This window comes from Electrona antarctica (genome assembly GCF_951216825.1).
Source record: "Electrona antarctica genome assembly, chromosome: 17".
Lineage (NCBI taxonomy): Eukaryota > Metazoa > Chordata > Actinopteri > Myctophiformes > Myctophidae > Electrona > Electrona antarctica.
Genome location: NC_136798.1, coordinates 19,957,051 through 19,984,568, shown reverse-complemented (window position 1 = coordinate 19,984,568; position 27,518 = coordinate 19,957,051). Strand labels below are relative to the sequence as shown.

Here is a 27,518-nt window from a genome sequence, read left to right as displayed (position 1 = left end):
TAACAAATTAGCTTTGTTTAGAAGATTTATTCAGCATTTTACATTAAAGGGGTCAACCATAGGCCACTTTCTCACCTCTTTCATGAGTTTGCCTGGTACAGACTTGAACATTTTACCTGTGAAAGAAATTACTCAGATTAGTGTGTGCTACTTATTTCATCTGCTGTATATTATGTTCTTAATATGTGAGAGCAATGTAACAAATCACATGAATCAACCATGAGCATCAGTTACCTGCCCAATAATAAGCAGATTGTTGATTGATTAACACTGCCATCTAGTGGGGAGTGCTGGTTTGGCTTATTGTTGGCTCTTCAGAACCTTCCATTGCCTGGAACTTTCCAGAACCCATGACGTTTTTTTGTGTGTGTTTCCATGAACATAACCAGGAACGTACTTCTAATTTATTCTAAAAAATACACGAAAATAGCTGATCTACAAGCTCACAAAGCTTGTAGATCAACCTGTGAAATACATTTCACGGCACGGTTTTACTTAGTTGTAGTGTAATTATGTCTGGAATTATTTTCTAAGTACTCAAAGACGCTTAGCCATAGTGGAGAGTGCTGGTTGGTCGGTTTAGACTCACCCAGGTTGGTTTGCATGGCTTTGACTCACCCAGATTGACGTCGGGCAGCATCTTGTCCAGGAACTGAGACTCCATGCTGTGAGGAGACAGGAAGTCAGCCAACAGCTGGCTGTTGTTCAGCTCTGGGTGTTGTAGCAGCCTCTGAAAACACGCACAAGCACAAACATTAATTCACTGCTCAAACCCCATTTTAAGTTCCTGCATGCCACCGCAGACTGAGACTGGTAGTTTGGATCTTCCGTGGTGAGCCTGGCCGGGCGGACATTTCAACAAACACAATTGGCCGTGTTTGCGAGAGGGAAGCCAGACAGGGCGGGTGTTTGCGACTCCTACAGGGTGCGAGAGGGAAGCCAGACAGGGCGGGTCTACGCAACTCCTACAGGGTGCGAGAGGGTTGGGAGCCGGAACCAGTGGAACCAAAGAAACCGGATCCAACATGTGGAACCGTTTGATCACACTGTCAGAGCTGGTTATGTGGATCTGCTATACAATTACAATACCAGTGGTTCTCTAGATCATAACTCTGATAGGGTACAAATGGACCCGTTACGGGTCCATTTGGTTATATTTGTACACTCTCAGAGTTACAGACTTCCAAGGGTCCATTTGGAATAAAATAAAAGAATAGAAATAACAGAAATGTGTGGGGATTTAGCCCAGTGACCATGGGGTAAATGGGGAAAAGACTCATTCAGAAGCTGTGTACTGTTCACGTTCACTCTCCCATTAGACCTAATTGCGGTCTCCTAAAAAGGCAGCCACCTATAACGTTGCGCAGATACAGGAAGTACCGGACATGACTTTGGCTATGAGGAATACAGTGTTCCTCAGCATGCATCATGTGCTCCAACTGAAGCTCTGCACTATGGCAGGTGGAAAGAAACTGAAGCTCTGCACTATGGCAGGTGGAAAGAAGCTCTGCACTATGGCAGGTGGACAGAAACACTGAAGCTCTGCACTATGGCAGGTGGAAAGAAACACTGAAGCTCTGCACTATGGCAGGTGGACAGAAACACTGAAGCTCTGCACTATGGCAGGTGGACAGAAACACTGAAGCTCTGCACTATGGCAGGTGGAAAGAAACACTGAAGCTCTGCACTATGGCAGGTGGACAGAAACACTGAAGCTCTGCACTATGGCAGGTGGACAGAAACACTGAAGCTCTGCACTATGGCAGGTGGAAAGAAACACTGAAGCTCTGCACTATGGCAGGTGGAAAGAAACACTGAAGCTCTGCACTATGGCAGGTGGAAAGAAACACTGAAGCTCTGCACTATGGCAGGTGGAAAGAAACACTGAAGCTCTGCACTATGGCAGGTGGAAAGAAACAGAAGCTCTGCACTATGGCAGGTGGAAAGAAACTGAAGCTCTGCACTATGGCAGGTGGAAAGAAACTGAAGCTCTGCACTATGGCAGGTGGAAAGAAACACTGAAGCTCTGCACTATGGCAGGTGGAAAGAAACACTGAAGCTCTGCACTATGGCAGGTGGAAAGAAACAGAAGCTCTGCACTATGGCAGGTGGAAAGAAACAGAAGCTCTGCACTATGGCAGGTGGAAAGAAACACTGAAGCTCTGCACTATGGCAGGTGGAAAGAAACAGCAGGTGATTCCATGTGTATCAGGCACATGGTGTCAATACCTAGGACCAACCAGTACAGACTACAACTAGTACAGGCTACAACTAGTACAGGCTACAACCAGTACAGGCTACAACTAGTACAGGCTACAACTAGTACAGGCTACAACTAATACAGGCTACAACTAGTACAGGCTACAACTAGTACAGGCTACAACCAGTACAGGCTACAACCAGTACAGGCTACAACCAGTACAGGCTACAACTAGTCCAGAATGCAGCAGCACGAATACTGACCAAGACCAGACGGAGAGCACACATCACACCCATTTTAAAGTCACTTCACTGGTTGCCTGTTTGTTCTAGAATTGATTTTTAAGGTCCTTCTTCTGGTTTTTAAATCTATTCATGGAAATGCACCTGCCTATTTGTCTGAAATGCTCCCTGGGAGCATTTTCAGATCCTCGGGAACTGGTCTTTTAGAAATTCCTAAGGCTAGACCTAAAACTAAAAGGCATGGAGAAGCAGCCTTTAGCTATTATGGTCCTATAATGTGGAACAGCCTGCCTGTAAACCTGCGGCTCTTTGAATCCACAGACATTTTTAAAAGAAATCATACCTTTTTAGTATTGCTTTTAATTTGGTCATATCATTAATCCCTGTTTATGTTTATTCATAATGTCAAATGTTTTCCTTCTTTATTTACCTTTAATGTTTTTTCTATTTGTAATCTGTGAAGCACATTGGGTTGCACTTGCTGCATGAAATGTGCTATGCAAAAGGATTGATTGATTGATTGATTGATTGAGTAGGGGTCCGTAGAAACAACATTACAGTGTGTGAGGGAATCAGAGGATGACAACTAAACTGGCAGAAAAAGTGATACATTGGCAACAAAACAAAAAACTAGCTTATTATTTTTGTTGCTTTATGACTCTGTATGGATTTATTTCGGTGATATCATTTTAGACTAAGTGTTTGACTGTACGGTTTACATGTCTGACTAAAAGTATTCAATAAATTGTGATTTGTAGTATTATTGAGCGCGCACACACTCAATTTCGCGCACACGCGCTCAATAATTTCGCGCACACGCACACACACACGCTACCTGCAAATACTCCTCGAATTCCAACCTCTTTGATGTAAGGAATTCATGGTTCTTTGGTCCAATGATTCTTTTGGAGGGGAGCTGTGCATCAGCAAATGTGCCTTCAAAGAGATGGAACAAAATATGAAAATTTAAAGCAGGGGCTGTTTGGCCAAATATAATCACACAATAACCATCACAACGAAGAAAATGGTTCGCTTAAGCCACATATACTTCATAGTACGACAGTTATGAGCTTGCAGCCATTTTCAAACCTTTTGACATTTTATTTTTAATAATAAATAAACAAAAACGTTTTGCCTATAATGACATGCCCATGAGATTTGTTTCAAATGTAAAGTGCGTTATAAATAACATTTATTATTATTATTAATAAAAGGATGGCAGGTTGCAAGTGGTTGGGATGAACTGAATACTTTATTGCAGGGTTCCCCAATTAATTTTCCTCGAGGGCCATATTTTGACTAGGGTACCAGGCTGGGGGCCGAGTCCGCACGCGTGAGGTCGAGGTCTTGCCCTGAAAATTCATTTTCAGGGCAGGACCCCATTTGAAAAGGATGCCCAGTTTGACATGCATAGACTACTGACCCCCATGTAATGCCATTTATATCTGGGATCCCCCCCCGCAAATGGCCCGCGGGCCGCCTATTGGGGAACCCTGCTTTATTGTGTTATCCTTTTAGCCTTAATGTCTTACTGTACCACATGCTGTTTACCTTTCTGACTAATAAAGTATTCCATCAAATAATCAATCAATCAAATTAGGACCATCTTACCGTGGAATTCAGTGAGTTTGGACTCCAGGACGTAGAATTCAAGGTATCTCCTGAAGACGGACCACTTCTCAGTTTCGTGTCCAACTGCAGGTAGTGTAAAACAAACAGAGTTATCAGACTGATATAAATAACTGAGGTCTCAATGAAGAATGAAATAATGCATTTCACAAAGAGGGTGCTGGCAATATTCTAGCCTAAACACGCAGTACAATCCAGTGTTTCTATAAAAGGTCCTTATGTGTAATTAATTTACAAAACAATAGTGGCAAACTTCTCTTTCTGAAGCCTCAAAGAGAATGTCAACCTCTCCATTACCAAACACTTCATATATTATGTCCATCCTGTTGGTTTCAACCATTTTCTTGTGATACTTTTGCCACAATCATCATTTCAAATAGGTTGGATTTGTGGCCCATGTTGTGTGATGCATTGCTTTCTGAATCTTTCTGAATCTTTCTGTGTGTGTGTGTGTGTGTGTGTGTGTGTGTGTGTGTGTGCGTGCGTGCGTGCGTGCGTGCGTGCGTGCGTGATGAGGGTAAACCTCTATGCTCTTTTCGAGAATAAATAAAGGTTTCAATCAATATTAACAGTGGGGATTTTGCGATGCAAGCCCAGACAACGAGCGTTTCTCTCCCCCACCCACCGTCCCTCCTAAACCCAGACAACGAGCGTTTCTCTCCCCCACCCACCGTCCCTCCTAAGCCCAGACAACGAGCGTTTCTCTCCCCCACCCACCGTCCCTCCTAAACCCAGACAACGAGCGTTTCTCTCCCCCACCCACCGTCCCTCCTAAACCCAGACAACGAGCGTTTCTCTCCCCCACCCACCGTCCCTCCTAAGCCCAGACAACGAGCGTTTCTCTCCCCCACCCACCGTCCCTCCTAAGCCCAGACAACGAGCGTTTCTCTCCCCCACCCACCGTCCCTCCTAAACCCAGACAACGAGCGTTTCTCTCCCCCACCCACCGTCCCTCCTAAACCCAGACAACGAGCGTTTCTCTCCCCCACCCACCGTCCCTCCTAAGCCCAGACAACGAGCGTTTCTCTCCCCCACCCACCGTCCCTCCTAAACCCAGACAATGAGCGTTTCTCTCCCCCACCCACCGTCCCTCCTAAACCCAGACAACGAGCGTTTCTCTCCCTCACCCACCGTCCCTCCTAAGCCCAGACAACGAGCGTTTCTCTCCCCCACCCACCGTCCCTCCTAAACCCAGACAACGAGCGTTTCTCTCCCCCACCCACCGTCCCTCCTAAACCCAGACAACGAGCGTTTCTCTCCCCCACCCACCGTCCCTCCTAAGCCCAGACAACGAGCGTTTCTCTCCCCCACCCACCGTCCCTCCTAAGCCCAGACAACGAGCGTTTCTCTCCCCCACCCACCGTCCCTCCTAAGCCCAGACAACGAGCGTTTCTCTCTCCCACCCACCGTCCCTCCTAAGCCCAGACAACGAGCGTTTCTCTCCCCCACCCACCGTCCCTCCGGTCGTTGCGTTCCACGTCGATGCAGAAGACGGGGATCCTCTCCCTCTTGACGTCGTCGTCGTAGATGTCGATGTAGGGGATGGTGATGCGCCACGCAGATAGGCTGCGCAGCGAGCCCGCCACGCTGATCAGCTCTGCAGGGGAGTCGTCCTCCATCACCATCATGGCCTCCTCCACCTGGGGAGGACCCGAAGCAACACTTACTACACTGCAGTGTTGTCGACTAAAGTATGGAACCGGCAGGCAGGCCGGCTGGGAAGGTCGGACCGAAGGAGGTCGCTCGTCGGCGGGCGACCGAGGCGGCACTGCGCCCCTGGCTCCCTGGAGGTGATTGGCATCTCCCCCCTGTCCCCTCAGAGGGGGGAGAACCGTGCGAAATCGAGGGTTACAGCGGCCATCGGGTAACCAGCGAAGAGGGCTCTCAATCAGGCTCGAGAGGCCGCACCTCGGCCCCTCCGAGCGCCTGGAAGTCCTCGCACAGCCCAGGAGGTCCGGGGCTCGGGCCCTGCCTCCCTCCTGTGAAGTTTTCTCCACTATGACGAAAAATGTTTGTCGACTACCTTTTTCAGCGAGGAAAACTAAATAAAAACAAATTAAAAACTAAGCAACAACTTTTTAATATACATAAAAAGGAGAAAATAAAAATGACCATTACTGCATCAAAAGTAATAAACAAACTATACTATAAAAACTGGTCAAACATCGTCCAAATTGTCAAATAATATAAGAAAGAGGCAAACATTTTGAAAATAGCCGGCTCACAAGTTCGAGCTGGTAGATCTGCTATTTTCACAATATTACCTGAAGAACCGAGACCAACAAAATGTAATGCCTCAACTGCCTACAATTCTATAGGGGTGGTAGGTCCCCAGTTCAAATAGGATTACTTTGACGGGGGGGTCACAGCACTGAAAAGGTTGAGAACCACTGGTCTAATACAGTGGTTCTCAACCTGTGTGTCGGGGGTCCCCAGATGACAGTAAAGTGACAATTTAAGGACTTTTAATAAGACTGTTTTCATACCTCAACCAAAAAAAGAGAGAGAAAGGTCGTCACTTCATCAAAAGTAGTGAAACTATACTTTAAAAACTGGCCAAACATTGGCTGACTTGTCAAATAAGAGGCAGATCTACAAGCTCACAACTCCTCGCAGTGTGAGGTGTTGTGAGCTTGTAGATCTGCTATTTTCACAATATGTACCTGTGTAACAGAGTCAAACCAAATTGAACGGCTTAACTGGGGGTCCCCCAGTTCAAATATTATGATTATTTTGGGTGTCACAGCACTGAAAAGGTTGAGAAGAACCACTGGTCTTCAACAGCCGTGGTTAGTGTGTGGAGCCCATGCAACGCTGCAACTCACCGCGTCGTCGTCTGTGCTGTTGACGGGACTGGGCAGCATGGCTCCCTCCATGGTGGTGCTCTTGAACACCCCTTTGATCTTACTCCCGATCCTGCTGATCCCGAACGTCTCGCCTCGTTTGGACGGGTTCCTGTGTGAGTCGACAATACACAATGAGTCCTACATTACGGGCAGGAGTGTCTCCGTCATTATTGGAGAGGCTTCCTCCTCTCGAGCCCCTTTCACGTGCGGAGTCCCACAGGGATCTATCCTAGGGACACTACTTTTCTGTATCTATATGCTTCCCATCGGCAACATCATTCGCACCCATGACATACATCTCCACTGTTATGCGGACGATACCCAGCTGTATATGCCACTAAACCAGGTCCAGGCAATATGTCACACATTCTGGCCTGCCTAATTTTCTCTGATTATTTTATTTGGCCCCTCCAACTTAACCCTTGCACTACACTCACAACTTGGTTCCCTCTCCACAAATGTCACTCCTGCAGCCCGTAACCTGGGGTTGATTTTTGATTCAGACCTCTCTTTCAATAAAAAAGGTAACAACAGTCATCCAATCTTGTTACTTCCAGTTACAAGATTGTAACTTCCAGTTACATCGCAAAAATCAAGCCATTCCTTTCGGCCCCGGACCTCGAAACGGTTATTCACGTCTTTTTTTTTTAATTCTGTTTATTGATACACTGGACACTCAGTCAGACAATTGTACAGAACTGGGAGAAGAGTGATCAACATAAACATTTACAGCATTATTGTACTTTTGTTTTGTTTTTTTCTCCATACATTAACTCTCCCCTCTCAGTGTTCCATTTCAATTCACCCCAACCCCCCCACCCCCCATTGTTATGCCTGTATATACATACATATGTAACCCCCTCCCGCACAAGGGTCAGTGTCCGTACAGTCTGTCCCATTTGCATAGAGTGATTGTCTGTGTGATGACAATTGTATGAGAGTATAAATAAAAAGACAAAAAATAGAACCTGTTGATATAAACATGAGACATAGTGATGATGGTAACAATACTGTAATAGTGTTAATCACTGTAGTATGCATAAGAGATCCCTGATTATACCAGTTCCATGGATATACGATATTAATGACGGTCGACATAGTATAAATAAAATAAAAAATAAAAATAAAAAAACAAAATAAGCATGGCCAGGCCTCCGAGAGAGTCCCTCGGACGAACCTAGTTACCCGGGATGATCGGGCTTTTGCCACTCGGGCACCTAGACTGTGGAACGCACTGCCAGTGCACATAAGGGTAACACCATCCGTCCCCCTGTTTAAGTCACGTTTGAAAACCCACCTTTATAATATAATAAGTATATTAAGTATATAAGTTTTATAACTGCTCTATAGACATTTGTATGTACATTATTGTTATTGGTTGTTGTGTCGTATTTTCATATTATTTTTGTTTGTTGTTTCTTACTGTTTTTTATCTTGCACTGTGCAGCACTTTGGAACTAAGTTTTGAAAAGCGCTATACAAATAAAGTTCATATCATGTCACTGTGCAAGTTCAGCTTCAAACGTCGATTCTGTGTCCAATGCAGGGGTTGACAGTTTTCTTTTCTGCCTTTATTGATAGACAAGTGAAGGACCACTGGGCCAGCGAGTTGACAATAAGGTCTCAGAGGCACATGCCTGTCAGGCAAGTACCAGTCATGTTCTACTTGCCCAAAGGTCATGCCCACTTGCCCGAAAAGTAAATTTTCTATTATAAAATGCTAGGTACATTTTGAATAACCGTTCAATTTAACACTTTTTTAATTTACTTTACTTTCCGGGGCTGTGTGATAAAAAATGTCACACCTCAATGTTTATGCCAAATACCTGCTAGGTATTTGGACGCAACGTCCCCTCTCAAACGAGCACTTGTACGGTCGGACAACCTGAAAGCAGACTCCACCTGCCCAAAAGTTTGATTTTCTTGCCAGAGGCAGGTGGGCAATACAAGACTTGATTTCTATTTCAGTCTTTCGTATGTCCAACTAGTCGACTGGAAATGATTAAACGTTTAAACAGAGTTAAGTATAGCGATGATTAGTCCATTTCAGTTAACTGCCGCTTTCTTCAAAAGAAAATGACATCCACAAGCAGCAGCAGCAGAAGCAGTGGGAGAAGATCCCAACAGAAACACATCAGCGGGAGAAGATCCCAACAGAAACACATCAGCGGGAGAAGATCCCAACAGAAACACATCAGCGGGAGAAGATCCCAACAGAAACACATCAGCGGGAGAAGATCCCAACAGAAACACATCAGCGGGAGAAGATCCCAACAGAAACACATCAGCGGGAGAAGATCCCAACAGAAACACATCAGCGGGAGAAGATCCCAACAGAAACACATCAGCGGGAGAAGATCCCAACAGAAACACAAGCATAACAGCCAACATCTTATGAAAGCTTTCTCAAGACATCTCAGGTTTCATTTCTCAAGCAAACACTTGGGGCTCTATCTTGCGCCGCCACTTAGGCTACTCCTTATCCATATACTTTTCTTTTTTACTATTTTGAAAAACCTTTTAAAATAGTTCAAATAGGCGATCTACAAGCTCACAACGTGTCGATGTAGATCGGCTAGTTGAACTATTTTAAAAGGTTTTTCAAAATAGTAAAAAATGGCAAATACGTTTAGGGATAAGGGGTAAGATAGAGCCCTTGGTGTTCCAATACAGGTGTGCACATTTTGCATGCAGCAAACCAAAGTCCAGTCAGGCAGGTGACGTGCTGTCACATCATCACATGCTTTAAGCTACTCACCTCACATCATCCATACTGAAGCTATTCCTGGAACAATACGCACAGGGACATGAATGTGGAGCTCACTGTAAAAACGTGGCACATAAGGGCTAGGGCGATATGACTTCCAATCAATATCGACGTTATTTCAAACTTTCGCCTTGATTATGAATAATAAAATAAATAAAAAAGGTTTACACTTTTTACTTTGGGCTATCATGAGTTGTGTATCTTTAGTGGAGATCTGATTTTAATAATGAAATTAGAGCTTGTTGGGTAATATAACAACATTTTGAAGGGGTCCAAACCCCAAACGGAAGGGGTCCGACACCCGTCACCTGATATTGCGAAGCAACGCATTAACATTTTGTGGAGAAATTCACACATAGGTGACGTTTCCCACATAATATGGCCTATACATAGGTTCAAGATCTGTTAGGTGCGTGAAGAGTGATGTGTGCATGAAAGGTTCAGAAGCACGGTTCTTATTTTCTTCCAAACCAACTTTCTTTCTCTCTAGTACATACCACCAGTGAGATAGACTGTATGACAGCAGGGTACACCCACCTGTTAATTCTGGAGCTCCTTGTTGGAGATTCCACTCCTCTTAGCAGGTGTCTGAAATACTGCAACAAACACATACACAAGTAACACAGAGGTAGATTATGTTCAACTCGCAGCGCTGTCAAATTACACTTTCTTCCCCCAAAAATAGCCAAACTACTCTGAACGTTCGCCGAGAATAGGGGCACTATTCTAGATGATGTGATTTTAACCCATTAAAAATCAGAAAGCATCTTGTGTAATTTACTAATTTTAGATTTTTTGCATTGGCTATTCAAAAATAGCAGATATACAAGCTCACAGCGCCCTTGTACATCTGAGACTTTTGAACATTTTTGAAGAACTGATTTAGAGCACATTCGTAGAATGGCATGAGGAAGGCAGTGCATGCACATCCGTGGCCCAGATGCAAGTCAAGCTAAATTATCACAAAAGAGAATGAAGTCTGCACAGTGCACACTGGTGGTGAATCTGGTGATGCTGAAACATCTTGGCTGTGTTTTTATTTTACTTCACTAAAACATCCGGGACAATGCTCCACACTTCCCAGACTCTTCTCCCGTATTCCAAACTATGGAATGAACTCCCCATTGCAGTTAGAACTGCAGACTCACTCTCAATCTTGCGCCGTAGTCTGAAGACTGACCTCTTCAGACTCCACCTTAGCCCGTAGTACTTGCCCTAGCCTCGATGACCTTGCAGGCTTATGCAAAGACAAATCTAAAATGTAATTTAGGTAGAATGTTATGTATGCACATACTGGTGTGTCCCCTCACACAAAATATCAGAGCGAAATATGGACATGAGGGTATTGATTTGAGCTCACTCTTTGTGGGCACTAACAGAGAGACATTGCGTATGCTACATGCCTGCCTGTCACTAGTGGAGCAATAGAAAGCTCCTGTTGTAAAGGGATTCTTTATTGTGTATTGTATATTTTAATGTATTGTACCTTTTAAAGTTTTTGATTCATGGGATTTTTATTATTGTTTGGACCCAATGTTTTATACATTTGTCAATAAAGTAACTAACTAACTAACTAACTAGACAGATGCCAGGTCATTGTTGACCTGGCATCCTATAGACAAATCCACGGAGGGGTGCCCTGGGTGTGACCATGGCTGCAGTGCACCATTAAGCGCTGCTTTACACCACAGCACTGATTAGCTACACCTGGCCGGGCACTGCTCCATGGATTTGACTATAGTGTTTATAGTTTCAATGTAGAGATTATCTTTGGATATTCTACGGTTTAGACTTTAGACTGATGATAGGTTCTTGGTTTACTTTGTCCTTGCTTACTGTAAATCTCTCTGGATTAAGTGCGCCTACTAAATGCCTAAATTGTAAATTGTTTATTGTGTCGTCCACGTTTTGATCCATTTCAGATCTGAGGTCTAATTCATGCTACCAGTCTTTTACCTCGTCACTGTGACAGAACATGTTCTACTGTTAGGATAGGCCTGAGGTCTAATTCATGGCAGAAGTCTCTCACCTCGTCACTGTGACAGAACATGTTCTACTGTTAGGATAGGCCTGAGGTCTAATTCATGGCAGAAGTCTCTCACCTCGTCACTGTGACAGAACATGGGTGTGAAGACTCTCTCCAGCAGGGACAGGACGTGTTCGTAGGCCTTGAACAGACAGGGCACCGTCTGCAGACTGATCACATCGCTGTACGGACCCTCAGCAACTGACAACAACACAGAGATGCTCTGCTTAGTTCTGCTAAACACAAGCTATGAACGGAATGGTTCATTATAAATTATTATACAAACACATTTAAATTGGAACTCAAATTGGTAGTCGAATTTTTAAAGAAAATTCATGAAAACAATATTTGGCATAAAAGGTGGTTGCACATTGGTGAGTTTTTTCGCTGCGTTTTGCAGATCCGAAAGTAGTAGGCTATCACTAGTGGTCAGCCTGTCACCAACACCCCACTAGACAGTAGAAAGTAGTAGGCCATCACTAGCGGTCAGGCCCTGTCACCAACACCCCACTAGACAGTAGAAAGTAGTAGGCTATCACTAGCTGTCAGCCTGTCACCAACACCCCACTAGACAGTAGAAAGTCACAAACACCCCACTAGACAGCAGAAAGTAGTAGGCTATCACTAGCGGTCAGGCCCTGTCACCAACACCCCACTAGACAGTAGAAAGTAGTAGGCTATCACTAGCTGTCAGCCTGTCACCAACACCCCACTAGACAGTAGAAAGTAGTAGGCTATCACTAGCTGTCAGCCTGTCACCAACACCCCACTAGACAGTAGAAAGTAGTAGGCTATCACTAGCTGTCAGCCTGTCACCAACACCCCACTAGACAGCTGCGGAAAACGGATAAAATCGACCCCGGTCCGAAAAACCTTTAGACGCGTGAAATATTCAGCAGCAGTGTGCAAACGTGTTTGACAATGAGGTTGATCTATAGGTCTATTTTCTGCAAAACCCATGTTTCTATGTCAGTTGTTCTCAAACATTTTCATGTCAAGGAGAAAGAAAATCACTTACGCTACCTTTAAATACATAGATACAGAGCCAAGCAACACTGGTCGTGCGTGCGTGCGTGCGTGCGTGCGTGCGTGCGTGCGTGCGTGCGTGCGTGCGTGCGTGCGTGCGTGCGTGCGTGCGTGCGTCCTTACTGTTCTTGATCTCCTGCACGATGGCGGGCTCAAAGCGGATCTTGTCGATGCTCTCCTCCAGGCAGTACGTCTCGTAGATGTGCTCCACCTCACCGTGCAGGCGTTGGAGCTCAGATTCACTCAGCTCTGGACTCAGAATCTTGTTGTTAAACTCCTCTGGAAGAAAAGAGTGAGATCTGGTTAGTAAAACTAATAATAATAATAATAACCAGAGTGGATATAAGATTAGATGTTACAGGAAAGGCTAGTTAAGAGTGGATATAAGATTAGATGTTACAGGAATTACTGGTGCGACATTGGGGTTGTCAAGTGCACAACATTTTGAGACAGAAAAGTGTGTGCCGCTGAAAAAGAAAACAAAGGTTCAGCCAATGGATGATGTGTATGGGAAGTTATGTTTCTTTAGTTTCTATATACTGCAGGTAATGTGAAAGACAGTAGATATTACAGAAATGTGTGTATTTGCATAATTGCATTACTGTAACAGATGTTAAAACTATTATTGGTCACCAAACAAACAGTGAAACGGAACTGAAGCATGCGCCACACACACGCTTACCCACAGTGAGACAGAACTGAAGCATGTGCACATACTTACCCACAGTGAGACAGAACTGAAGCATGTGCGCGCACACACACACACACACACACACACACACACACACACACACACACACACACACACACACACACACACACACACACACACACACACACACACACACACACACACACACACACACACACACACACACACACACACACACACACACACACACACACACACACACACACACACACTTACCCACGGTGAGACAGAACTGAAGCACGTGAACGGCCCCCTCCTGTTTCAGAAAGTTCATGAAGCCAAACAGCAGGTCCTGCTCCTCTCTGATCTCCTTCAGCTCCAACTTCAACACCTGCGGAAATCAAACCACATGCAGGCAGGGATGGAGGGATGGATGGAGGGAACGAGGGAGGGATGGATTGAGGGAAGGGAGGGGAAGAAAAAGAGAAAAACAGCATAGATAGAGAGACATTATGTGACATGGATGATTCAATGGACAGACAGACAGACAGACAGACAGACAGACAGACAGACAGACAGACAGACAGACAGACAGACAGACAGACAGACAGACACAAAAGGAGGAAAAACGGACTGAGATAGAATAGAATGAGCTTGTAGATCAGCTAGTTTAGCTTTTTGTTTTTTTCAATAATGACAGACAGGCCCAAAACAAAGTTGCCATGTATTAAGTCAGTCTGTGGATCTTATAGATATTTTAAAAAAGAAAATAATTAACAAGCGTTGTGACTAAATAATATAACAAGCGTTGTGACTAAATAATAAATACATTAGAACAATTCTATTTCCTGAAGAGTAACAGTTTTCGACAGCGACAATAGTATGTTGTCAGTCGAGCGGTGGGGTTTGCTCCCAAAGAGGACCTCTCTCTACCTGTGTGTGTGTGTGTGTGTGTGTGTGTGCGTGCGTGCGTGCGTGCGTGCGTGCGTGCGTGCGTGCGTGCGTGCGTGCGTGCGTGCGTGCGTGCGTGCGTGCGTGCGTGCGTGCGAGCGATACTTACAGTTGGCTTCTTGTTGCTGTTGTCAGCATATTTCTGCAGAAAGGGAACTAGGGCAGATGGAGGTTCCGTGGCTTCCTCTGGCTGAGGAGACAGTTTCCAAGTTTGAGCACAACTAACTCAATAATTAAGAGAATTAACTAACTAACTAACTAACTACAGCAGTGGTTCTCAAACCTTTGAATTAATTAGACCTATTTCATCCCACGGGGGGGAATTCAGTTTTCAGTGAATCACAAGGGAGTCCGGGTCTGGGCCGGGGGAAGCCTGCCTAGAGCCTGACGTTTCTTAAATTCTTCCAGTTAAACAGGAGTTTAGCTCAGGGTGGGACTCTACCTATGAATAGAGTGTCTTGGAACAACTTGTTGTGATTTGGCACTATAATAAAAATGGAAATTGTATTCATAAAGGTCTGTAGTTGATTTTGGCACGGTGCGTCATTTGTATCAGAGCACATTTGGCATATACACATAATGAAGAGTGCAACATGTTAATAAATACCACCAAGCCAAGTCTTCAAGATCAAATTCCAAGCGGACTCACCGGAGTGTCGTCGACGAATATAAGCACCATCAAGTTCACAGTATCCTATTTGAACAGAAAGGATATGAGCATGGCGTAAACACACTGATTCCACCTCATTGCAGATGACCATCTGAGCACACATTCAGTGTCTCACTGCTAAACAGGATACAGAAGACCATCTGAGCACACATTCAGTGTCTCACTGCTAAACAGGATACAGAAGACCATCTGAGCACACATTCAGTGTCTCACTGCTAAACAGGATACAGAAGACCATCTGAGCACACATTCAGTGTCTCACTGCTAAACAGGATGCTTACAATCATGGAAAAAGTATTCACAAGTAAAAAGTATCAATTCTGCAATGTAGATGATGCTCTGTTACACGAGTACAAGTCCCGTATTAAAAATGTACTTGAGTAAAAGTGCACACTACAGTAAAAACGGCATCAAATATACTTAAAGTACCATAGGTAAATTTACTCATTGTGCATAATGTCCCATTTCACAAGTTAAAAATTTATAAAAACAACTTTTGAAAATAGCAGACCTGCAAGCTCACAATGCGCCGTGTCACGACACACTGTGAGCTTGTAGATGGGCTATTTTCAAATGGCCGAAATGTAAATAGGGTTGAAGTGGTCAATGTATGTTTGTTTTGTAATAATAATTGAAAGTATTAGTAACTAAAGTTTTCAATTCATTATAGTGGAGTAAAGGTGCAACATTTGCCTCTCAGATGTACTGGAGTAGAAGTAAAAGTACTGAAAATCGGAAATACCGCAGAGGGCAGTAAAAATCCTCAAAGGTTTAGTTTAAGGCCAGCAGTGGTTCCCAAACCTTTTCATGTCCTACACTAACAAGTAAGACGCGCAAACGCGGGAAGCGAACGCAGCTCGTAAATTGCAATAACAACAATTAGAATAAATTACGTACTTTTTAAGGGTTTTTTTAAGTTAAGTTTTTTTAAATTAAATGTTTTTTCAAGTTATTTTTTTAGTGTGTGTATGTGTGCGTGCGTGCGTGTTTCTTTTTTAGGTTTTTTAAAAAAAAGTTTTTTCTTTAAGTTTTTTTTTAAGTTAAGTTTTTTTTAAGTTAAGTTTTTTGTGTGTGTGCGTTTTTCCTTTTTAAGTTTTTTTTTTAAGTTAAGTTTTTTTTTAAGTTAAGTGTTTTGTGTGTGTGCGTTTTTCCTTTTTAAGTTTTTTTTTTAAGTTACGTTTTTTTTTAAGTTAAGTTTTTTTTTAAGTGAAGTTTTTTTTTAAGTTAAGTTTTTTGTGTGTGTGTGTGTGTGTGTGTGTGCGTGCGTGCGTGCGTGCGTGCGTGCGTGCGTGCGTGTGTGTGTGTGCGTGCGTGCATGTGTGTGTGTGTTTTTGTGTGTGATACAGCTGCGCCCTCTGGTGGTGGGCGGGTGGTGTTACAGCGTGACACACACACACACAGACACACACACAGACACACAGACGTGATCTGCTGGGTCTCATAGTAAATGCTCACTGCGTTCGCAATTAGCCCACGGGCCCCCATTTGAAAAATATATGCCAGGGACCCCCATAAGAGAAGATTTTTACGGCTCTAGAAGTGATTCTCAACCCGTTTAATTTCAAGGACCCCCAGTTTGCATTAGTCTACGGAGCCCTATTTAACACAATTGATGCCCTTGGATTTTTTCAGAATATAGATATGTGCCCCACGTTTATGGACGATTTTTAACACAAAATATACCCATAGATTTATTCAGAATAGAGACGTAGAGTACAATCAAAGTTAATTTAACTCTGAGAGTTTACAAATGGAACCAAAAGGGTCCATTTGGTTCCACTCTCTGAGTCTCTGAGTTATACAGACCCATAAGCGTCTATTTGGTTCCTAATTATCATTTAGCTGGGGACCCCCTGGAACTCCCTCAAGGACCCCTAATGATCCCCAGACCCCACTTTGGGAACCACTGAAGTACAGTACTTGAGTACATGTAGTGTTAGTGCTTACAGGATCAGCCATGAAGTCCATGGTAGGCAGCATGACAGAACCAGCCATCACCTCTCTCAGCAACAGAGCCAGAGACCTGAGGACGAGCAACACAGACGACTGAAGCAGGGGTGCACACACTTTTAATGACTTGAGAGCTACTTTCAAAATGACCAGCTCAACAAGATCTGGACTGCATTTATATAGCTCTTTTCTCCTAAGTGCTTTACATTTCCACACCGACGGCAGGGGAAACCATGCAAGGCAAGAACCTGCTCACCAGGAGCAGTTAGGGGTTCAGTGTCTTGGACAACCTCAAGGACACTTCGACACATGAGGTTCATCAGGAGGACGCTCTACCCCTTTAAGGGTAGAGCTTTAGGGGATGACGTAAATCTTACCTGCACTCAGTGGCTTTAGGGGACATGACGTGAAGCTTACCTGCACTCAGTGGCTTTAGGGGACATGACGTGAAGCTTACCTGCACTCAGTGGCTTTAGGGGGCATGACGTAAGGCTTACCTGCACTCAGTGGCTTTAGGGGACATGACGTGAAGCTTACCTGCACTCAGTGGCTTTAGGGGGCATGACGTAAGGCTTACCTGCACTCAGTGGCTTTAGGGGACATGACGTGAAGCTTACCTGCACTCAGTGGCTTTAGGGGGCATGACGTAAGGCTTACCTGCACTCAGTGGCTTTAGGGGACATGACGTGAAGCTTACCTGCACTCAGTGGCTTTAGGGGGCATGACGTAAGGCTTACCTGCACTCAGTGGCTTTAGGGGGCATGACGTAAGGCTTACCTGCACTCAGTGGCTTTAGGGGGCATGACGTAAGGCTTACCTGCACTCAGTGGCTTTAGGGGGCATGACGTGAAGCTTACCTGCACTCAGTGGCTTTAGGGGACATGACGTGAAGCTTACCTGCACTCAGTGGCTTTAGGGGGCATGACGTGAAGCTTACCTGCACTCAGTGGCTTTAGGGGGCATGACGTGAAGCTTACCTGCACTCAGTGGCTTTAGGGGACATGACGTGAAGCTTACCTGCACTCAGTGGCTTTAGGGGGCATGACGTGAAGCTTACCTGCACTCAGTGGCTTTAGGGGGCATGACGTGAAGCTTACCTGCACTCAGTGGCTTTAGGGGGCATGACGTGAATCTTACCTGCAGTCAGTGGCTTTAGGGGGCATGACGTAAGGCTTACCGGCACTCAGTGGCTTTAGGGGGCATGACGTGAAGCTTACCTGCACTCAGTGGCTTTAGGGGACATGACGTAAGGCTTACCTGCACTCAGTGGCTTTATGGGACATGACGTAAGGCTTACCTGCAGTCAGTGGCTTTAGGGGACATGACGTAAGGCTTACCTGCACTCAGTGGCTTTAGGGGACATGACGTAAGGCTTACCTGCAGTCAGTGGCTTTAGGGGGCATGACGTAAGGCTTACCTGCAGTCAGTGGCTTTAGGGGGCATGACGAAAGCGAACAGCAGCTCTGTGAGTTTTCTCAGATACAGCAGCTCGTCTTTGCGGCTCCGCAGGGCGATGTGCAGGTCACCGCCGTACTCTTCCAACGCTGCCTGCTGCAACTCCTCCACATTCTTCACTGTAAAGTGCGCGCGCACGCACACGCACACGCACACACACACACACACACACACACACACACACACACACACACACACACACACACACACATACACACACACACAGTATGTCTATGAGCTTGAATTGTAATAATCTAAAATGACACACAAGATTGGTTAAGAGCATGCCAGTGGGCCCCAGATAAAAGAAATGAATAGCATCAACCACTTTAACCCTACTATTTGATCATAGCTGAGCTTGTAGACATGCTATTTTGCACAACACAAATCTTAAGTTGTATGGGGGTCAATCATCACTGGCACAGAAAAGGTCCAGATGGGGGTCCGTGGCCAAATACATACATACAAACGTTTGAGAACAACTGCTGTAACATGCTGTAATTTGTGTCTGTGGTAGAACAAAATGTATACCTTTTTTCTGAGCTTCTGAAATGGTTTCAATGTGCTTCATTATTGCTTTCATCACTTTGTCGGCAAATACACCAGGAACATCCACCTAGTGGCAATGTGGTACAAAGCAGTGGAACAACAACCCTGGATTACGACAACATCTTTAAAATCTAGTACAAATGCTTTTGCTGTGCTAAGAACTACATGCTCTGAATAGATCGAATAGAGATACAGCTGGGGAAGACTTCTCTTGGCCAAACGCAAGATATCTTACAAATCTATTATACTGAAAACATGACATGTTATAAACTTCACAACCCTTTGTGTGGTTTTATCATCTGAAGAGGGTTTATTTACCTTCTGAGCTCGTCGAATTATTACTGATGCAAAGAAACGAAATGTAATTTTCAACTCGTCCACACACGCCTCATCATCTGTCATGTCCCTGAAAAGTGGAAGACAAAATGTAAAAACATTTCCTCTGTGTTACTTACTATAATGAAAAAATACAATAAAATAAAACAATCTCACCTGTACCAGGGGTAGATGTAATTCTCCAGAACCAACTCAAATACCTGCAAGTCGAAGAGAGAAAAAAGGTGGGGAAAAAAGCCTTGGGCCAAAAGAAAAGGTATTGTGAATTAAGATTAGAAATAAAACAATGAAAGCCTTGTCTAGCATACCTCTGCTACTGAAGAATCCACTTTAGAGTGAACTTTCAAGTCCAACCATGGCTGATAGTTTTCAAGCAGTAGGGTTGGTCTGTGAACAAAAGAAAATGCACTGTTTGAATACCTTGCAATACTTCTTATTTTCCACTAGGTGGCACAGTAATACACGTTTGAGTTTTTAGACTCAAAACTTCTGGGAAAACTATTAATTATATCTAATCCTTAGACCTAATTAGAACTAAATCGCTGTCTATAGTCAGTCTAACATGATTACATGGAAACATGCATTATCATGTAAGGCACCCAGTTAGAATAAGCAGGATAGTATTGAACAAAATGTGGTATCACAATCAAGGTTGACAATAATATATATAATATAATAACAGAAATAGTGCACAAATGAATAAGCATAATGTTGGAGTTCCAGTTTATGCTTATGTTACTTGTGTGGTCAAGCCAATACCACTAGTGTACTGTATGTCCTCCTGGAGTCCATGATACAGGTCTGTAAGGAATAACAAACTGGGGCTGGGGGTCCTTGAAAGTTGAAATGAAGGTTTGAAAACCAGTGCTGTTGTAGGGCAGTGGTTCTCAACCTTTTCAGGCTGTGACCCCACCCAAAATATTCTTAATTTAACTGGGGACCCCCCAAAATAATCATAATTTAACTAGGGACCCCCAAAATAATCATATTTGAACTGGGACCCCTCACCCTGACACGCAATTGGAATTGTAGGAGATGAGGTGTTACATTTTGTTTGACTCGGTTCACAGATAACTATTGTGAACATAGCTGATCTACAAGGTTTTCTTTTGCTCTTTTTTGCCTCCTTAATTTATTTGACAATTTGGCCAATGTTTGACCAGTTTTTATTGTATAGTTTGTTGATTACTTTTGACAAAGGACTGTTTTTATTTTTATTTTGGGGGATTTATAAACGTCTTGAAAGACCTTGAAAGTCTTGAAAGAGTTCAACGTACCTGAATACAATATACATTTCTGTTTGCCATTTAGTCTTTGTAATCAAAAATTGCAGACTGCAGATATGATAAACAATTACTTCAAGAACAGATATAATGGTAAATGGTGTATATAAAATTATAAAATATCACTCATTTGCCGATATCTCAGTTGGCTGACCAGTTGAAACACTTTTAAACCCATTTGGCTTTGTAGGGCACCAACTAGCATACTGTATACTATACTGTATGTCGTGTATGGAGCAATGTACCTGTGTCGTTTACACTTGACCTTCCCACACACAGCACAACTGTGTCCCTGAGGGAACAGCTCCTGCTGGTCTGGTTGCTGAAGACAAAAGAATGAGTAAGAAATGGTAAATAAATGGTAATTGGTGCATTTTTAGCGCCTTTATCCAAGGTGCTTTACATAGGCATTACATTCACCCATTCACACACACACATTCATACACCGATGACAGAGGAAACCACCGGTCACTCTACCCCTGAGCCACTGCTGCCACAAATGGAGTTGGAACAACAGATGTTCAGGAGGTGGAGAAACACACATTGACCCTGCCCTTCACGCCACTCTCCGCCCTCCACACCACTCTACCTGTCCCTATTTATACCTGACCAGTACCACCCAGTATCCTCCACGCTTCGCCCGCCTCGCTGCGTCGCACACTAGCCACTTTCCTACAGGCTTCTTGCATCCCACCCCCACCCCTTTCACCTCCATAGTAGCTCCTTTCCCTGCTCCCCCCAAAGGAGCTTATCTGCACTAGAACTACTACATTCACTCTGCTAAAGCGGAACAAACGATTAAAACAAAACTCTCTTCTCTCCTACTTTCTCCCCCTCTACCATTTCTCAGGTTCCTGCTGGGGGGTGACCGTCCATGCGCACCGTAAGACGAACGCCTTACGACCTCCTCCCCAAAGACCTCAGGGTCGACGACCTCCCATGGAACCTACACACCCAATTTCATTTATTCTTTAATTTCTTTACTGTCAATAAATCCCTTAAACCTTCCCAATGGTGCGTTTCTTCCGACTAGTGAAAGAACCATTATCGCAAACTCATCATCGTCATGAAGATGCAAGAATTACATAACCATTGTCTAAAACAAATGTTATGAACACAATAATAGTAATAACCAGTATCACAAGCTCATCATAAAGACACAACAATTAGTAATAACCATTACTAACACGGTTTGTGTTGTTCTTACCGCGTTCCTTGGCTTCCTGGTGAAGAAGATGTTTGGGAGGAGAGTTTCTGGTCCAATGGAGCAATAGAAAGTAACCAGGCCCGCCAGGAACGACCAGAACACCATCAGGATATGAACATACCTGCACATGAGCACAGAGAAGCAAGACCAGTCTGACAAATGCCATTGATAATGAATTGCCAGTTTTGAGTGTTTGTGTAAACACAAACATTAAAAGACTAATGATTGGCCAGTATGAGATGATGTATGATGACGTATGATGATAAGAGCGCCCCTCACTTCACACAGGGGTGATTTTTATTTTGACACCTGAACACTCACATCCATATTTTTGGAGGGATTAGTAGCCCCTACAATCTCAAGCTTGTAGATCGGCTATTTTCGGCAAAGACGTTTATTTTACAGGGAAAAAAGATAAGACCAAGGACTCAGCCAAAGTCAAAGTCATTTTATCGTCTTCTCAGGCTTATGTGAAGTGAACAACCCAGACAGTTTTTAAGTTACTTGATTCAGTAATTAGATATTTGATATTCATTATTCATATTTTCCATGGTTAAAATGGAGTTTGAAGTTACAATGGGTTTGTATAGGAAGGAGGCTGCCCTTCAAATATCAAATATCTAAATATTGAATCAATCAAATTAAAAACTGTCTGGGTGTTCACATAAGCCTGAGTAGACGATAAAATGACCAAACGTTTTACAGTTAGGGTATGCGATGGAAGTATATCGTTGCTGTCAAGTGGACCACCTTGTGTGTGTGTGTGTGTGTGTGTGTGGGGGGGGGGGGGGGGGATACAAGGTTTCTGCCCGACAGCAACGATACATACTTGTTGAGCAGTAGTCAGGGACATGATCCATGTAAAGGACCACTTCACCACTTTTCAATGGTGAATATAATTCATATAATTGGTCCTCACTAATGTTTATGATAAAATAGAACAATTGGTTTCTACTTGGTCTGTGTCTCATAGGAGGGCTGTGGGCAGTTCAGAAACCCGTCCACCTGTGACATCATCGTTAGGCAGATTTTTTTTTTTCCTGATTCAAATTAAAAAATATCAAAAGCAGTAGACCTGCAAGCTCAAAATGGTTCGAGCTTGCAGATCTGCTACTTTTGAGTGGCGCTGTAGTAATAGTCTGATCAAGTAGTATCGTTACTTTACAAACAAAAAAAAGGAATATGGAGATGGATAAGATGTTTCTCCATCTCCTTGTGCACACTGCAGTGCTGGCCAAACGTTTGATTTTGCAACAATGGAAGTCAGAATCTAGCCCTGTTTCAGCAGTAGCTTAGAGACTTGGGCAAAAAAGATCATGTCCTCCAGAAAATATGTGGATAGGTGGTCAGTCTCCTTAGCCTCGCAATGGCCAGACGCGAATCTGCCAGTGGCAAAAAAAACAACAATTGGCAGTGTGATATGAGTCTGGCCAAAAAGCCGGTCTCCTGTGACGGAGCCCGTGCTCAGTTAAATTAACCTAAGCGACTACCTTACACCAACCAACCCACTTTTCATGAACTCAAAAAATGTATTGAAATATTTATTAACAGTTTGCAGAATTACAGTACATTTCAAGCACAAACTCAATACAAAGACTGTTAACTGTGAGTGGACGACCCAATTAAGCATTACACTTGTTTACAAGAGGGTCCACCATGTTCAATTCATCAAAACATTTAGAGACGTACAAATAGACACTTCTATATAGTCAAAGAACAGAACAGATCATGAATTCATCATAAAGGAGGTAAAAAGGGAAAAGAAACATATACAGTGAGGGGAAAAAGGGGGGGCGGTGGGGGGCGATTCAGATTTTACAGGGGCCAGTTTCGAATAAGCCTATCTCACAGAATTTCCCCGCCCCCCTAAATACGCCCCCTTTCGGGGTTAGTGGTGATAGCGTGACGTCACTCCATAGACGCTTCATGTTAACAGAGGTAATTTAAGAAGTCTACAACTTTTGTTTTCTCAAGGTAAGGTTTGTTCCATCTGTTCGACCTGATTTACCATCTTGTTTGCTTCATAATAATATTGGTCTGTCACATTTTTACATTAGAAAATGTACTTAGATTCTCCAGAGAAAAAAACGTGTAAATGCTCATGTTAAAGACACCACTATTTACCGGAAGTGGGCGTGGAAATCGGGCTGTGAGATAGGCCTATTGCAGCCGTCCGTAGGTGCCCTTTGAGAGCGGTTTTAAAGGAGTCAAGGGATTCACATGTCTTAATGACTGTTGGTAGGGCGTTCCACATTTTGGTGGCATAGGAGCGAAAATAATTTAGTCCCTTGTTTGTGCCGAACTAGATTGAACTAGATTCTAGTGGACTTAAACACTGCAGTAATTATGTATAAGGCACACAACAAATTACTCCCTCCCTGCATGCAGGAGCTGTTCGAACCTAGGGAGTACTCCCAATATCCACTCAGGGGGGTGGCCCTATTTAAAAAAATAGGCATTAGGACTAACACTAAAGGTAGATGCCTATCTGTAACGGGGGTTAACCTGTGGAACAATTTAGATAGCGAATTAAAATTGTGCTCAACGGTTACTAAATTCAAAAAGTTGTTAAAAAAAACATTACTAAATAAATATAAATTAATATTATGAAATCTAATTACATCAATATACCTTGTAGTGTATGTTTGTAAATCTACATATATGTATATGTAGGGGTATAAATATATATATATAGACAACCTAAAACGTATGTTTATCATATCCTGCGGTCTGTTTGTCTTGTGATTTTTTTTTTCTTTTTCCCAGATAAAACCAGAAAAGACATGGAAAAAGGTGCATTTATATAGCGCTGTTATCCAAAGCGATATAGATTGTGCATTACATTCACGCATTCATGATGGGTGAATGTGACACTGATGGCAGAGGAAACCATGCAAGGCACCAACCTGCACATCGGGAGCAATTAGGGGTTCAGAGTCTTGCTCAAGGACACTTCGACACTAACTCTAGTCTGGAGGAGGCCGGGATCGAACTACCGGCCACTCTACCCCTGGCCCTGAGCCACTCCTGCCCCCCAGAAGGGTTTACAATTACAATTTAGGCATTTAGCAGACGCTCTTAATGCAGAGCGACTTACATTCAGCAAGAACAAAAAGCATGGCAATACATCACATACATAAAAAGTAGTTATCATGAATCATGCGTAACTTAACATATCCATATAATGAAACTATGCATGTACTTTATAGTGCTATGTCTACATAAAATGCTATCTAAATTACATAAATTGGGCCTTTGCATATGCCTGTAAGGTCGTTGGGGCTAGGGCAAGTGCTACGGGCCATGATGGAGTCTGAAAGTGGGTTACTTTCTATCACTGACTGTACCTTATTCTGTGACAGTCCTTCAATAAAAATGATGCTAAAAATAAGATGTTTCTGCCCGACAGCAACAATGTTTAATAATCCTACCTGTTTAGCAGCACTGTCAGGGACAGCATGGACACCAGTAGGAAGCAGAATAAAGGATATTGGCGGAACATTTCTCTGAGGACGTCCAGCTTCAGTCTCTGCTTCAGATTGTCACAATATGTCTGTAGTCCAGCCATCACTAAATGTACACTGTAAGACAGAATACACATGAACTATGACTGTACTCTGTAGTACACCAGCCATCATTAAATGTACACTGTACACATGAAGTATGTCTTGTACATCAGCCATCATTTCAATGCATAGACATACTGTAGGACAAAATACTTAAATACACATATGTCTGTACACCAGACATCATTTCAATGTACACTGTAGGACAAAATACACATGAAATGTCTGTACCAGACATCATATATATGACCACAATGGAAACAAGCCCTTAGGACTGTGTGTTATCCTTTTAGAATTATTGTATAATTGTAGTACATAACTACATATTGTACTATTTTGCACACTGTTAATACAGTTAAGTATTCAATCAATTTCAGAACACACAACACACTGTAGGACAAAGTACACATGCAATGTGTCTATAGTCTGTACTCCAGCCATCTGGAATGATGGCTAGAATACAGACATATTTCATGTGTAGGCCTGGAATGGCCTACACATGAAATATGTCTGTATTCGCTTTACAAGGACGCAATGTCCTTCCTAACGCTATGGACCAGAGCTATCTGTATTCCCAGCCATAATTTCGACATAATACACCTAAATAAACCACATAATCCCTGCCTACGGTTCCATCCATGTGTACAATCTCAGAGTTACAGACTTGTAAGGGTCAATCAATTGGGTACATTTTGGTTCCTAACTATTAATCATTTAGCTGCATGGGCATTGAGGGATCCCCCTCAAGGACCCCTGGGGGTCCCCGGACCCAACATTCAGAACCAGTATAGAGTTATTCCTTCTTTTTTAAGTGAATCAAATGAAGGGACCCCGAAGCTCTATTGTCCGTTATATGTTCCCTAATAACTCCCTACAAAATAGATATAGCTTGCTTGCTGATTGAATACTTTATTAACAGTATTATAGGAAAGTGCAGTTCAATGCAAGGTCTGCTATTAAAGAGGATATAAACCCCAAGAAAGCATATGCTTGTAAAGCTTGTTTCCATCGGGGTCTTCCTCCTCCGTATTCAATTCATCATCTTCCATTTTCGCAGAATGCTTGGCGTTGCTCGATTTAAGTTTTCGCGTACTACTATGACAACATGTTCAGAATAATATGGGTTGGGTTCATGTGGTTACAAAGCTGTAACAAAACATTTGCCAAAGTCCAAAGATTCATAACCAATTAAACGTTTTGTAAAATCAGAAATAGTCCCACAACATTGACAACGATAAAGTTGTCAAGTCGGTGAGTTTAATAACTTGGCTCGCCTAACGACAACAACAAGAAGTAAACAAGGTTGGTTCATAAACTTACTGTGCTCGAAAGCATTTGATTGTAGCTCCTTTTTCATATAATAAAACACATGATTATCCACGTGCATGCATAGCGGCCATCTCTACACGTCCCCCCAGAAATACCAAAATAAAAAAATCTAGTTTTTGAAGCTACATTTAAAGTTTTTTAGTCGACATTTATGTTTTCCTTTTGACAGACGGATCATGGAATGTTTCCCTTAGTATAATCCCACCGATATCATGTCACTTCCCGTCCGTCACCGCGAGAGGTACGTCCATACGTCCACTGTTGTTGCCAGTTTGTGAGAGAAACAAGCAACCATGTCTACGAAATACTTGTCAGAGTTACACCAATCTGTGTAGTACCCATCGGCAAAAAAAGAAAAGAGAAAAGCCAGCGCCCTTTTCTTTTGAATTTGTTGTTCGACGCTAGTCAACAGTCTGTCTCGAGAGACTATGTTGCATAGACTCGAATGAACGGGCAGGCCCATTATTTATTTGCCATTTGATTCACGGTCCATATTGATTGATTGATTGAAGAATTTATTAACAGTTTGCAGAATTACAGTACATTTCAAGCACAAACTCAATACAAAGGCTGTTAACTGTGAGTGGACGACCCAATTAAGCATTACACTTGTTTCCAACAGGGTCCACCATGTTCAAATCATCAAAACATTTAGAGACGTACAAATAGACACTTCTATAGACAGAACAGGAATTCATCAAAAAGGAGGTAAAAAGGGAAAATAAATATATACAGTGAGGGGAAAGAAGGGGGGGGCGGGGGGGGGGGGGGATTCAGATTTTACGGGGGCCAGTTTCGAATTGCAGCCATCCGTAGGTGCCCTTTGAGAGCGGT

The 27,518-nt window shown here is 43.3% G+C and overlaps 1 protein-coding gene across 2 annotated transcripts in view; it reads right to left on the bottom strand.

The window, feature by feature from the left end:
- Positions 1-26,963, bottom strand: part of snx14 (sorting nexin 14) — a 35,371-nt gene extending 8,408 nt beyond the window's left edge. Inside the window, exons 1-22 of one of the 2 annotated variants that reach the window (XM_079526101.1) lie at positions 26,676-26,963; positions 25,221-25,370; positions 21,790-21,910; positions 20,828-20,904; positions 19,608-19,686; positions 19,456-19,499; positions 19,282-19,369; positions 18,946-19,030; positions 18,377-18,533; positions 16,957-17,032; positions 14,989-15,033; positions 14,449-14,529; positions 13,665-13,779; positions 12,860-13,015; positions 11,787-11,911; positions 10,222-10,280; positions 6,897-7,026; positions 5,525-5,711; positions 4,054-4,137; positions 3,278-3,378; positions 619-730; positions 76-116 (exon numbers count right to left, since the gene is read on the bottom strand). In XM_079526101.1, the coding sequence (XP_079382227.1) occupies positions 76-116; positions 619-730; positions 3,278-3,378; positions 4,054-4,137; positions 5,525-5,711; positions 6,897-7,026; positions 10,222-10,280; positions 11,787-11,911; positions 12,860-13,015; positions 13,665-13,779; positions 14,449-14,529; positions 14,989-15,033; positions 16,957-17,032; positions 18,377-18,533; positions 18,946-19,030; positions 19,282-19,369; positions 19,456-19,499; positions 19,608-19,686; positions 20,828-20,904; positions 21,790-21,910; positions 25,221-25,357 (2,100 nt within the window). In that variant the 5' untranslated portion in view covers positions 25,358-25,370; positions 26,676-26,963. Of the gene's footprint in view, positions 1-75; positions 117-618; positions 731-3,277; positions 3,379-4,053; positions 4,138-5,524; positions 5,712-6,896; positions 7,027-10,221; positions 10,281-11,786; positions 11,912-12,859; positions 13,016-13,664; positions 13,780-14,448; positions 14,530-14,988; positions 15,034-16,956; positions 17,033-18,096; positions 18,121-18,376; positions 18,534-18,945; positions 19,031-19,281; positions 19,370-19,455; positions 19,500-19,607; positions 19,687-20,827; positions 20,905-21,789; positions 21,911-25,220; positions 25,371-26,675 lie in introns of those variants that run through there. The other variant, XM_079526102.1, reaches the window with a different exon arrangement.
- Positions 26,964-27,518: the final 555 nt, after the last annotated feature.